The sequence below is a fragment of the Engystomops pustulosus genome, chromosome 3, assembly GCF_040894005.1.
Source record: "Engystomops pustulosus chromosome 3, aEngPut4.maternal, whole genome shotgun sequence".
In the NCBI taxonomy this organism is placed as follows: domain Eukaryota; kingdom Metazoa; phylum Chordata; class Amphibia; order Anura; family Leptodactylidae; genus Engystomops; species Engystomops pustulosus.
The window spans coordinates 207,043,672-207,057,263 of record NC_092413.1 but is presented as its reverse complement, the minus strand read 5'-3'; the positions used below and the strand labels follow the sequence as shown (position 1 = coordinate 207,057,263).

The 13,592-nt window shown below is 43.5% G+C and overlaps 1 protein-coding gene across 3 annotated transcripts in view; it reads right to left on the bottom strand.

The window, feature by feature from the left end:
* LDAH (lipid droplet associated hydrolase) overlaps window positions 1–13,592 on the bottom strand; it is a 129,916-nt gene that overhangs the window by 11,578 nt on the left and 104,746 nt on the right. For 2 of the 3 annotated variants that reach the window (XM_072143644.1, XM_072143645.1), the window contains one exon: window positions 5,235–5,317. In XM_072143644.1, coding sequence (XP_071999745.1) covers window positions 5,235–5,317 — 83 coding nt within the window. Of the gene's footprint in view, window positions 1–4,047; window positions 4,347–5,234; window positions 5,318–13,592 lie in introns of those variants that run through there. The other variant, XM_072143646.1, reaches the window with a different exon arrangement.

Here is a 13,592-nt window from a genome sequence, read left to right as displayed (position 1 = left end):
TCACAGATCCCCCCCAGGCTCGTGTGCGGTCTTTAGGAGACACTACATGCAGGCAAAACCAGGACATCAACTGGATACAATACTGACGCAACCCTTTGTAATAAAATAAGCTGTAGGCTATACTATTGTATTGTAATAAATATAATATATAGATTTTTACAGTGGTATAAATCCCGTACGGACAATAAATATCTGTAGTTCATTAGGGGTATTGTCAGTGGTTGGTAAATTGCCATCTGACTAATTGGAAGATTCTGACTCTTAGGCAATGTCATATGTAAAAGTCACTGAAATAATGCATGAAGCTTTTACCAATTAAATCGAGAACGAGGGACTGAAAAATACACATAGAAATATCACATTGTGTTTAACAATGGGGGCATAACAGGGTAGAGTCATCCGCTACAAATTAAACTCCGATCCATCTCTGGTTCATAAATTAGTAGGGGAGACCGCAAACACCACACAAATTGGAGAATGCACGAAAAAGATATGTAATAATATATTGACTTGACATGTTGCTCATTATTTTTATGAAATGCAGTGGAAATAGCTAGTCGAAAGCAAAGTGCTTTATATTAAGACAGAAATTTCTAAGTTTTCTATCTTCGGGCTTGATTAATAGCATTGTGGTGGTCATGGTGGGAGTTGACCATTGCTGGACAGATCTGCCAATGTCCCTTTCTGGAGCTGAAGAGATTTTCCAGTCATGATGCGCGAGGAGCGTACCGTCTGAGAGTCTCTTTGGGAGGAGTCTGTGGACCCTCTGGACCGCCGCGGGAGTTGGTATGGGACCCGGGGTGGCAGCCAAGGTAATAAATGCAGGAAACAGTTACAACCTGAGATGACAGCAGGAACGCAGAGGAGCACTGGTAATGCTCGTACGGAGTGAGGACACCGCTGGGCTGGGATCTTGGAAGGCAGGGCAGAAGCACAGGAAGGCAGGAGGTCACCACTGGGCTGGAACCCTCAGGATGTGGACAACACGGACCACAGGATACAGACCTCAGGATGCGGACCACAGGACACGGACCACAGGAAACGGACCTCAGGATGCGGACCACCGGACACGGACCACAGGATAAGGACCACAGGATGCAGACCACCGGACATGGACCACAGGATACGGACCTCAGGATGCGGACCACCAGACATGGACCACAGGATAAGGACCACAGGATGCAGACCACCGGACATGGATCAAAGGATAAGGACCACCGGACACGGACCACCGGACATGGACCACAGGATATGGACCTCAGGATGCGGACCACCAGACACGGACCACAGGATACGGACAACAGGATGCGGACCACCGGACACGAACCACAGGATACGGACCTCAGGATGCGGACCACCGGGCACGGACCACAGGATACGGACCACCAGACACAGACCACAGGATGCGGACCACGGACACAGACCACAGGATGCGGACCACCGGACACGGACCACATAAACAGAGGAACGGGACCTCGGGAAACACACAGGAGGTTTTCACTTCAGTTGAGAAGACTTGAAGATCCCGCGGCGAGTGAAGGAAACCGCCGGGTTATATAGAAACCCGGAAGTGACAAGCGCCAATGGAAAGGACACTGGCCCTTAAAGTTCAGAAGAGTCACAGCACGCCCTAAGAGCGGGAGTGCGCGCCCAGGAACGCAGGAAACGTGCAGCCTGCACACTGAAGACCAGGAGCCAGGAAAGGTAAGTCCGAGACGCCGCCTCGGAGGGAAGCACAGGGGACACCTGTGAAAGGGCTCTTTTTTAAACCTAATGATTGGTCATCAGTATCACACTGGTGGGTGTTTGACATCCAAGCATTGCATTACTCTTTGGAAACGCAATCAAATACAGTAGACAAAGACTGAAGCAGGGATGCACTTCCCGGAAACTTCCATTATACAATGGAGAGAAAAGTCTTCCATTTCTCCCTGTACAGCTTTCAGTGTCAACGGCTACCATAAAAGAGTTGAATGTTTCACGATCTTATGATCTATCATGGTTGTGCATGCTTCCAACCATAGGAAGCTTTGGCGGCAAATTCTCTTATGTGTAAGGAAACCTTAAGAGATAAAAAGTATATCGTAGATTAAATAGCAGCATGCAATGTCAATCAGCTGCCTCTAAAGCCAGCAAGAACTTGTCATGTATCAAAAGAGGTTTGCATTCTTGGTGTAGGGATACCACTGTACAAGGCATTGGTTCGACCTCACATGGAGAATGCAGATCAGTTCTGGGCTACAGTCCACAAAAAGGAGGACTTGGAGCTGGAGAGGGTTCAACGAAGAGCCAAAAAATGATAAGGGGTATGGAAGGTCTCAGTTATGAGGGAAGTTTTAAAGAATTATATTTATTAATTCTCGCAAAGAGACAACTAAAGAGGGACATGATCATTATATAAATGGTCTTTACAAAAACTATGGTGGAGAGTTCCAAGTTAAATTACATCAAAAGACAAGGTACAACTCAGGAGCTTATCACAGCAGGGACAGCAGAGAGCTTCAAGAAGGGTCTAGATGTCTTCTTACATCAAAATAACATCAATGGTTATGTCATCATATAGAATTGTGAAAGTCCAAGTCAGTTCTACTTACTCCAATTCCACAGACCGGTGAGTTGCAGACACGGAACGCCCCAGGCAAGGGCAAGGTGCAGTCCAATTAAGAAAGATTTCCAGCGCAAACTCTCCAATGGTCTAAAATATTCTTTATTGGTGCTTCAGCATCATATAGAATTGTGCTCTCTTACATCCTATTCGTGGTGGAACTCGATGGCCATATGTCTTTTTTCAACTGTAATAACTATGCAACTATGTAATTAAGTCCTTCAAGTATGCAATGACTGCTCCCCTATAGTTATATAGAGCTCAGCACAACAAATGGGAGCAACTCGATTACAACCTTTTGCTTCTCTACCATTAAGATGGCTGCCCGCCCAGCAGTATGCCCTATAGCAGTGATGGCGAACCTTTTAGAGACCGAGTGCCCAAACTACAACCAAAATCCACTTATTTACCGTGATGTTCCAACATGGCATTTTAAGCAGTAGCTTATTGCTACCTGTTCTTCCTCATCTCTAAATCGAGACCACAAATACAGTTGAAAGAAGGAGGGCAAATTCAGACTCTCATTGTAGCTTCTCTCTAGGGTCTCTCTGTAGAGGAAGATTGAAGGGTCCAGCAGGAGGACCTCCAAAGATAATGTAGCCCTGTCCACACCTTTTCCCACAGTTCCAAATAGCAAATGAAGTGTTGCTTTAAAATAGCGCTTAAGTTGCAAGGGGCTGCAGGAAGATTTGGTGGATTTGTTCCTGCCTGGTGAGTGCCCACAGAAATGGCTCCGAGTGCCACCTCTGGCACCCGTGCCATAAGTTTGCCACCACTGCCCTATAGAAAAGCAAATTTATGGCAAGTGACCTGCTGACTGGCACAATTTACATGCAAAAAAAAAAGTACAATACGCAGTAGATTGGCCCAATAACAAGACTAATGAAAAAAGTAAAAGCTAACATTTATTGAACTAATTAGCACAACTATATTGGAGGCCCGGAATCTCGAAGGAAAATATTTTCAATCTGTCCATTGCCAGTACTAAGTATTCCTAAATCTGCGCTCTGTGTGAGATTGGAATAATTTAGTGCCTCATCTCCCATAGGCTCTAGAACACAAGATGTAAGCGGGATCCAGCAATAACTGATCTATTTCACCGGCGTTGGCACAACCAGGTGTTAAGATTGGCTTTTACGTTCTGGTCGCGTTGGGAATTTTTTTTTCTTCTTCTTCCCGACTGGTAACTTGCCAACTGTAGAGCAACTTGGCTTTTATTTTTTGTTTTTATAAACTTCCAACCCGTATAATTGTAACCCACTTGCCCTGTCTATAAACTACACATTAAAAAGGTTGCCAGTTCTCTTCAGCTTTCATCTAATTAAACTGTTACAAAAAGTTTCCAGAATTTTTTTTTTTTTTTAGAGTTCCAGACGAAGGTATCCCCAAAATCAAAAGCAGAGTTTCCACTAATCTTCGACTGTTGGTAATGATAACACTAAGGATCCCACTGAGGGCTTCATGTACATTAAGATCATTGTAGTATACCAAAAGCTCCACTCCAAATTTTTTCTTTCTTCTTTTTTTGAAATAAAACACATTTTAACGACAACGGGAGAGTAAGTAAATTTGCCACGAGGGGTAAATAATAAGATGTAAAATGTGCACATGGGTTATAAAGTTTTTTAGTGTGAGGATTCTTGTCCAATTAAACTTGCCAAAACAGCGTCTTGAGTTACTAAGTATTCTTGTAAAGGCAACATCGGCTGTAATGGGAGATCTCATCCTAGAACATGAAAATCTGAAGACAAGGAACGTACAAGGTCAACGATATAACTGGATAGTTTTTGTGCATGTTGGACAGGTTTTAAGACAAACGAGCAATCATATAGTCATTATGCTTCCCCATGTTGTATATTATCACAATATTACTATTGTTTTTGAAGGCCCAATGAGATAAAAAGCTATTATTCAAATCTGTGATCTCCTGAGGATCTTTTTTGACCCTTCGAAATTCAAAAATGGTGTGGTGAATGTCATTGCTAACGTTATTTGGTACATGCCAAAATTCTTCCCAAGTCCAGGGTGCATGGTCACTGTATGTAGGACTATTCTGTTAACCGTAGGAACAATAGCAAAGTGGAAGAAGTAAGGAGACACTTGCGGTAGGGCACAACGCATTATGGGGCTTGTAGGAAACTGCCATCTATGGACCTGTCCACTTTCTCTCACGTTAAAGGGGTGTTCCCATCTGTATATCTATAGAATAATATTACTAACAACATAACTAGGAATTTGGGAGAATTTAGGAGTAAAGGCCACTGTGTTACACCAAGGAAGAAAGAAGTCTTTAAATACATACCAGATGGTTGGTGGATGCTGCTGAAATCAGTGACTTCAGCCGACCTAAACCTAATGGGCACAGCCACATTCAAGCGACAAAACATTGAACCGGCCGGCAGCCATCTCTCTCAGCATAACCATTCATGATCGGATCTGAAAATGATCGAGCAGCTGGATCCAAACATGCCCACTCATAATCTCCATTATATCAATAGTGTGGTTAAAGTCAGGGGGTCACTCACATTAGATGGCTGGCTAATATGTACTGGAGGTTTTAGTGAAGACCTGAGACGGCGCAGACACCAGACTGTTTCGACATATGATGTGAAAAAGGAATGTAAATCACCTTGCTTAAATGTTGCTTGATAGTGGCATTGTCCCTTTCAACAACTTTCACCATTTCTTGACTTCCCATGTACATGGCATTTGCTAAAAAGAAAAAACAGATATTTTTAAATAGTAAAGTAAAATTAACAAAATTGTTCGTAGATAGTAATAATGAAAAAAGCAAATCTTATCTAATGCAAAACATTTTAGTAAAATTTTGCCCTAGAAAATGTGTTTTAAAGAGGAACTGTCACCACAAATTAGTGCCCCATCCAAAAATACCTACTAATTCTTCTCCCCAACCCCTTTCTAAAGCTGCCCATTTCATAACCCTGGCTTTAATCAAACTTCACTAATCGTCCCTTAAGCATAAGACACATAACATACTTAGAGGTCCGATCGACGGTCCTGCGGTCCGGCTTATTCATTAGGGGGCCGTCCAGGCACTCCTCTTTCTTCACAAGCCGCCACTCCCTCAGGCTCCAGTTCTTGCACTAGGTACGGCGATGGTGGCATCCAGTGCGCAAACGCTGCCGGCTTCATGATCTCGGCACTCGCCGGGGACTTACTGCGCATGCGCAAGTGTGAGAATTGGAGCCTGTGAAGTGGCAGCCGGTGAAGAATGAGGAGTGCCTGGACAGCCCCCTAACGAATAAGCCGGACCGCTGGTCCGCCAATCGGACCTCTAAGTATGTTATGTGTCATTTGCTTAAGGGACGATTAGCGAAGAAAAAAAAACAAAACCACATGGGGGGACCTAGCGAATGACCTGCAGAAAGCAGCGGCCAACGTAACAAAGGCTCTAATCAGTAAAACACTTCACCACCAGGGACTCAGATCCTGCAGTGCCTGATGTGTCCCCCTGCTTAAGCCAGGGTATATCTGGCCCATCTGAGAGCATTTGGATGTTCCAGAAGAATATTGTGAGAATGTCATATGTCAGATGAAACCAAAGTAGAACTGCTGGGTAGAAACACAACTTGTCGTGTTTGGAGGAGAATGAATGCGGAGTTGCATCCAAAGAACAGCAGACTTACTGTGAAGCATCGGGGTAGCAACATCATGATGAGGGGCTGTTTCTCTGCAAAGGGACCAGTACAACTGGCTGTAGTGAGCGCAAATGTGCGGGGTAGAAATGCAGTTGTTGCTGCTGTACTCTGCCCCATCAGAGCTCTGTGCATGCGCAATAGCTCTGGTATTAGTGCCGACATGCACGTGTATAGCAGCGCTTCCATTGCTTCTACACAGCAGCTATCATGGGGCGGTGAACAGCGGGAGCAGTGTGAAAAGAGTGAGAGGCTACTCCATACTCTAGTAGCCTCTCTGGAAAATTTACATATTAGGTAGACAAAGTTTAGAAAGCATGATAGGATAATAGAAAAATAGATTAGTAGGTTAGTAGCAACCTACCATAAGATCTACCTTAATAGGTAGATCTCTGATGGTAGGTTTCCTACCGCATGCACGGTGCACCTTTGAAGCTGGAAAAGTACACCCAGCTCTAGCTCCAATGTGCAAGGTCTCCGGATAGATTAGAAAGACATCACCAATAGGACGCAGCACTGGGACGCAAGATGCATGGTGGTCAGGAGGCGGGGTTGCCTGGTCCAACAGCTCCACCTTCTTGACTGCATCCTACAAAAGAAGTAAAGCTGATTTCTCCTTCATGCTGTAATATAGAAATATGCTAAAAGGACCTACAGGGGCTGTGCAGTTTACATAAGAAGGTACAGTTTGTGGACAGGTCGGGACCGGTTCCCTTTAACATCCCAGAGAGTTGAAAGTCAACCAGCCCCACCACAATCAGCAGGTTTGATGTTTATCTGCTGTGTATGGTGGGACCAAGGGGATTGAACTTAGTATAAAGTACTTATTTTTCTACTACTGGAACATGTGATAGCTATAAAATTTAGTCAAAAAAATGGAAAAAAGTATCCGAAAACATCATAGATTCTATGCTGGCTTGTTGCTAGGAACATGTAGACATAGCAACAGAAAGTCAAAACAGGGAACTGGCGAGTTTCAGATTTCAAAGAGAACTCGAAAAACCATTTCTGCTGCTGAAAGACTTTAATAAATGTTAAATATAATTAAGATGGACATTCCCTTTAAGTACATTATTAATCTCTCTATTAAACAGTGTCTGGAAATTGTCTGTCAGGAGAGCGCGCCAAGCTTCCGTTACACCAGTGCGATCAGCGCCATTAAGATGCGGGAGTCTCCAGTGTGATTATTTCTCCATCTTACACTTTACACTACATAGAAGAGAGTGCTGCGTGCTGTTATTCCATCCGCTGCTGTCACATTCTCGATCCAATAATTTTTATTTTCCTCTTGAATGTAAAACCATACCACATACTCCAGCTTGGCCAAGCATCTGGGGTCCTTAGTGACATAACATAGATACACAGCGGTCTCGTATGAGAAGAAAAAAAAAGGCCTTCAGTCCAAGAAAACATGTTTTATCCTTACAGAGAGATTTCCACGTAGAGAGACCGGTTACAGAGGAGAAGTTACATACTGTATATTAAGTGGCTATTAGAAAAATAGAATTTTATTAAGAATGTTAAATCTCATGAGGTCCATAACACAAGTCATCCTTCTCTAGGCCAACTGGAAAGTCCACTGATAACATGGTTATTCCCCGCATCACTTCCAATATGGCCGGGTCCAACACCAAAAAGTTAGAAGGCCACTTTGATTGAATGGTGCGACGGGGGGAGGGGGGGGGGAGTTGGATGGGGGGAGTAAGTTATATTACCCATCAGTCCCGGCTACCACAGGATTCGTTAGCCCTGTAAACACTTAGTCGGTTGAGGATGGACCCCGAGGATTCACTTATATCTCTATATATCCCATATTGTGTTGAGCAAGGCTTGTCCATGTTTGGTCATATCCTTGCAGCGCCGGACGAGGTAAGTACATGTTTATTATGTTTAACTAACCCAGCACTGCCCTCAGTAATTTTTAACACCCGGATAACCCCTTTAATAAATGCAAAATATATCAACCAAAATTTCCCGCTAACTTGAAGTACAACATGTCATGGAAAACAAGCTCAAAACCAACCAAACAAGTAAAAAGTTTTCAAGTTATTATCTGATAAAGTGACTTATGGCAGTTTTGAAAAATGGGGCTTGGTCATCCAAGGCACAAATGTGCTTGGTCACCAAGGGGTTAATATATGGTGTATAAGCAAATGCTCTCCATACAAACATTAAGAACACCAACTTTTGAGTTACAATTTCCTGGATAGATTAACTTGCATGCTTGATAAATCTGTTTAGGGGTTATCTATGATTGTATAACTCCTCCACTGTGACCAACCACAGGAGAAGGGCCTTAGCACCAGGAGATAACTACTATATCAATCAGTGGACATTCCCCCAAGCAATAATAGGCACTGGTGTAATTATAAGATAAGTGGAGGTCTTGAGGAATCGATCCTTCGATCTTTCATAGAAGATAAGGAAAACAGGAGGCATAAGCCAGAACTAGACCCAAGCGTATTGGCCAAACGCGTTTTCAGCCAAACATAATGAATAAAGTACAGAAAGTAAAAAAAAAAAATCACAAAATTTGATTTCACACAAGGTTTTGTTTTTTTTATTTATTAGGTTAATTTATTTCTCTAGATTTATCATGAAGACTACTCAAGCTACTTGTCTTGGGGAACCGTTTTCCTAAGTTCAGGAAGGGACGATAGAGGTAACTGCAATAGGAAATGTTATCCACAAAAAGTGAAATATGAATGGATGACTTCACTATTCCAGTTTTATAGTCTTCCTGGGATAAATTTTCCTTATCGTAACTTAAACCCTATGTAAATACAGTAACCACAATGTTTCTGGTGCTTACAACTTCCTACATAAAGTCCACACAATAAAGCTCTACATTCCTTGGGACAATCTTCTTTTTCAGGTGTCAACTAACAATAAATCGTGGTTGTATACTTGGCTCAGACTTCTCAGGCGCTAACGCGTCTATCGGTGTTATGTATAGACTCCATAGGATCCATTGGTAAAGTGAACATTGCTTATATTACATAATAAAGGGAATGTAGACAGGATGTGAAGAAAATTGGTCAAGGTCATCACCAGTATATGTCAATAGGGTCCTGATTGTGAGAACATTGAACATGGCATCTCAAGTTTTCCTTAAAATAATGTGACAGCAGGTTTATGCAGCACAAACCAATTATTATTCTTTATGCAAATCGAAAAAAAAGGGAAATACTCAAATTCCCTTTCCTCCACCTTCTAATTGACATGTGCTCTTCTGGTTTGGATACCTGATGTTACTTACCCTTCTGCAACTGTACTAAAAACTCACAATAGCTCCATGCTTGCATTCAATGCGAGAGATTTATCATAGCCTGGGACTTTGTATGCCGCCATATGATGAAACCCCGCCTATCCAGATACTGGAGGCCGGAGCTTCCTGATGTGTCTGGAGAACAATTCTACACCAGGCTGGAATTGCGCTATTACCAGCGACCGTTTGGGTTTGAATGGTCGTTGGCTGTAGCAAGTTCGCAGGGTCAGGACAGGAACGTGCCGCACTCTGCACTCTGCCGCTGGCCACGCCCCTTCACATCCCTTGAAACCCACTAGGGCAGTGATGTTGAACCTTTTAGAGACCGAGTGCCCAAACTGCAAACCAAAATCCACTTAATTACCATTAAGTGCCAACATGGCATTTTAAGCTGTAACTTATTGCTACCTGTTCTTCCACATCATTCAGTCGTATCAGCCCCTGAGGCCACCAATGCAGTTGAAAGAAGGAGAACAAATTCAAACTCTCATTGTAGCTTCTCTCCTGGATCTCTCTGTACAGGAAGAATGAAGGGTCCAGCAGGATTACCTCCAGAGATAATGCACTTCTGTCAACCCCTGGGGCGATGACTTGAGTGCCCACAGAAAGGGTTCTGAGTGCCACCTCTGGCACAGGTGCCATAGGTTCGCCACCACTGCACTAGGGGGAAAATAGTCGCAATGCCTGCAATTACTTCAGGGCTTTTACTACATGTTTATGATAAGTGTCCACAAGTGCCGCAAGTTGAAAGTCTACCTAATGAGACCAGTGATGGTGAGGAGAAGCAAGAACTATTGAATTTGTCAGCCATGCACAGACATAGGGGCATGTAGTTTGCTGGTTTTGGATTTTATACAATGTCTCCGGCATCAATAGAGCTTTGTGCAAGCACAGCAGCCTCTACCCCTCTTCTGGAAACGTGTCTGCTGTTCACAATTGTCTGTCGGTGAAGCGCGCATGCGCAGAGTTTCCACGCCAGAAGATGTATGTGAGCTATTGCACATACACAGTGCTCACAAACAGCAGGTGCATCTCCGACAGAGGGGCAGGAACTACTTCGCTTTTGCAGAGATCTATGGATTCCGAAAAAATGTGCTTTTAACCAAAAGCTTTTATTTATACCATTATGTTAATTCTACACGGTAGAAAATATCTCTTTGTTGTAGATGTGAATCTAAAACAAAACTCATTGCAACTGGGCATGTAACTGGAAATGTAAGGTGAATATTTTTAGACAGGATCAAAAATACAGCAGGGGTGTTGCAAAAATATTTAGCAGTAATATCTAGTTCAAGATTATTTAGTTCAAGATTCCAAATGAAAACTTTTCATGTTTTATGTAATCTTACTCTACAACTTTTGCCCTCTCTCTAGACCTGATTGGTCACCATCTCATGTATGTGAAATAGTTAGGCAACATTAGTCCTGTATCGGCTTGGGAAAGAAAGGTGGGGCAAGCTTAATTTAAACACACCCAAACCATTGTTAAAAGTGCTTCAGTGTACAGATAATGGGGCAGATTTACTTACCCGGTCCATTCGCGATCCAGCGGCGCGTTCTCTGTGGATTCGGGTCCGGCCGGGATTCATTAAGGTAGTTCCTCCGTCGTCCACCAGGTGGCGCTGCTGCGCTGAAAAGCATAGGAACGCGCTGGAGTTCACCGGCTTGGGCTGAGTGAAGGTAAGTGCAAGCTCCGCGACAGATTTTTTGTTTTAAATGCGGAGGTTTTTCCGAATCCGTCAGGTTTTCGTTCGGCCACGACCCCAATTTCCGTCGCGTGCATGCCAGCGCCGATGCACCACAAACCGATCGCGTGCGCCAAAATCCCGGGGCAATTCAGGGGAAATTGGCGTAAATCGGAAATATTCGGGTAACACGTCGGGAAACCGCGAATCGGGCCCTTAGTAAATGACCCCCATTGTTCCATCTAATGTGTCGTGAGTTTTAGAGGAGAAGCCTGTGCAATATTAGTTATCACTCAAGATAGAAGAGCATCCAACTGTAGAGACATAGCTGCTGGGCATGTGTGACCACGCATATTGGACACATAAGGTGGTCGTTTATAGAATGAACCAAAAAAACAGCTGGGGGAGCGTTATGAAAACAGCAATATCAAAACACAGGAACATTTGCTCAAAGATTTTAATTGAAAACGTGTCCAGATTTATGTAATCTAACAGAGAAATGTTAGGTTTTATAGTAGAAAGAAAAAAACCACATAATATATGAAATAAACAAGACAATTAGCAGTAATTAAAACATGGGAGGCAAGCAGCCATCAGTGTCTTGAAATGTGATTGGACACAAAAATTAATTTCCCTCTGTTTCAACTCAATCCCAGTTTTCAAAGAAACAATTCCAGGGAATGTGCTGATCCGATACAAAGAACATTTTTATATGAGTAAGAACGATTTTAAGAGAATTAATCTTTCCTACTTGCCCTGCAAATGTGGCTCTTTTTATTGAGCCAGTATGGATAGGGCTCTGGATAAGAACAAATCCTCACTGGAAAAAAGGATTCACTGGGGAAAGAAGCCCACAGAGGGCTCAAGTCATCCAACCACCACAGCTTCTTGCAGGATTGTCTATTGTGGCAAGATTACGACTTTCACTCAGCAGGGAGGTCTGCTTCTATTTCCACCCCAGTGACGCAGAAGAGGTCTGGTTCTTCTTAAAATAGCACAAGAACGTTGATGTTGAAAGTTATATCACAGTGATTAATAAATTTCCAATTTTTACAAATATACTTTTATTAAAAGGAATAGTAAGGACAGTTGGCTTATAAAGCCACAATTTCTTGGGTGTAATCTAGTCTAGGCTCTCCTGCAATAGATACACCCTCTATCGACAATATAGGAAAGAAAAGGGGACCAAAAGTTACCTGAAGTGTCCCTCACAGAATGGAGAACAGCTCCCCATTGTTACTCTACACTCTTTTCACATCTATGGAACTTCTGGGAAATCTTTCAGGGTGGCCATCTTGAAAGTCCTTGATTGCATGAGCACCTGCACTCTATTCAGTATGGTAAAGTTAAGGTGACTCTTGGCCATCGTGATCTGCGATGATACAGTGATCTGACCACCAGCAACCAGAAACATTGTGTGGACATTATGACACAATGGGGCAGATTTACTTACCCGGTCCATTCGCGATCCAGCGGTGCGTTCTGTGTGGAGGATTCGGGTCTTCCGGTGATTCACTAAGGTAGTGCGCCCGATGTCCACCAGGTGTCGCAGCTGCGCTGAAGTTCATCGGATTGCACTGAAGTTCACCATCCTACCCTGGGTGCAGGTAAGCGCGTGTCAAGCGTCACTTTTTTTTAAAAATGCGGCGGTTTTTCTGAATCCGTTGGGTTTTCGCCCCCCCGATTTCCGTCGCGTGCATGCCGGCGCCGATGTGCCACAATCCGATCGCGTGCGGCAAAATCCCGGGGCAATTCAGGTAAAATCAGCGCGAATCGGAAATGTTCGGATAACCCATCGGCAAAAATGTGATTCGGGCCCTTAGTAAATGACCCCCAATGATTTTAAGTAGAACCAGGATCAAAGTAACCTCTGAGGCTCCAGTGGTCTCCTAAATAGCCACTAGAGCCATCATTAAAGAGGGGAGGTTTAGTGTTCAATCTGAGCCCAAGTCAAGTCTGGGTAAGTTGAGGCTTAGAGGACACTTATGTCACGTATGTAATTCGAAACTGTATATTTTATCATTGAAGTTCTAGACAATTTTTTTCTTTTGTCCAAGTGACAACTGGAGTTTCAAAATTTTTGCTGTAATTGGACCAAGGATTATCAATAAAGCTTCATTACAGACACCTTACAGCTGATCATTGCAGCCTGGGACTATATTAAAGGGGTTATCCGGGTTTAAAAAATTTTTTATGGCCGGGCTGGGGAGGGCTAGCTAAACATAATAAACATGGACTTACCTCCTCCAGCGCCGCTGATGTCCCGCGCCGTGGTCCCTTAGATCCGTGCCCCTGTTTGTTTACAGGGTCACGGAAGCCGCGCACAGGGAGCTTCCGGTCCGCGATGTGGACAGCTCCTCCCATCCGTCCCTATCTCT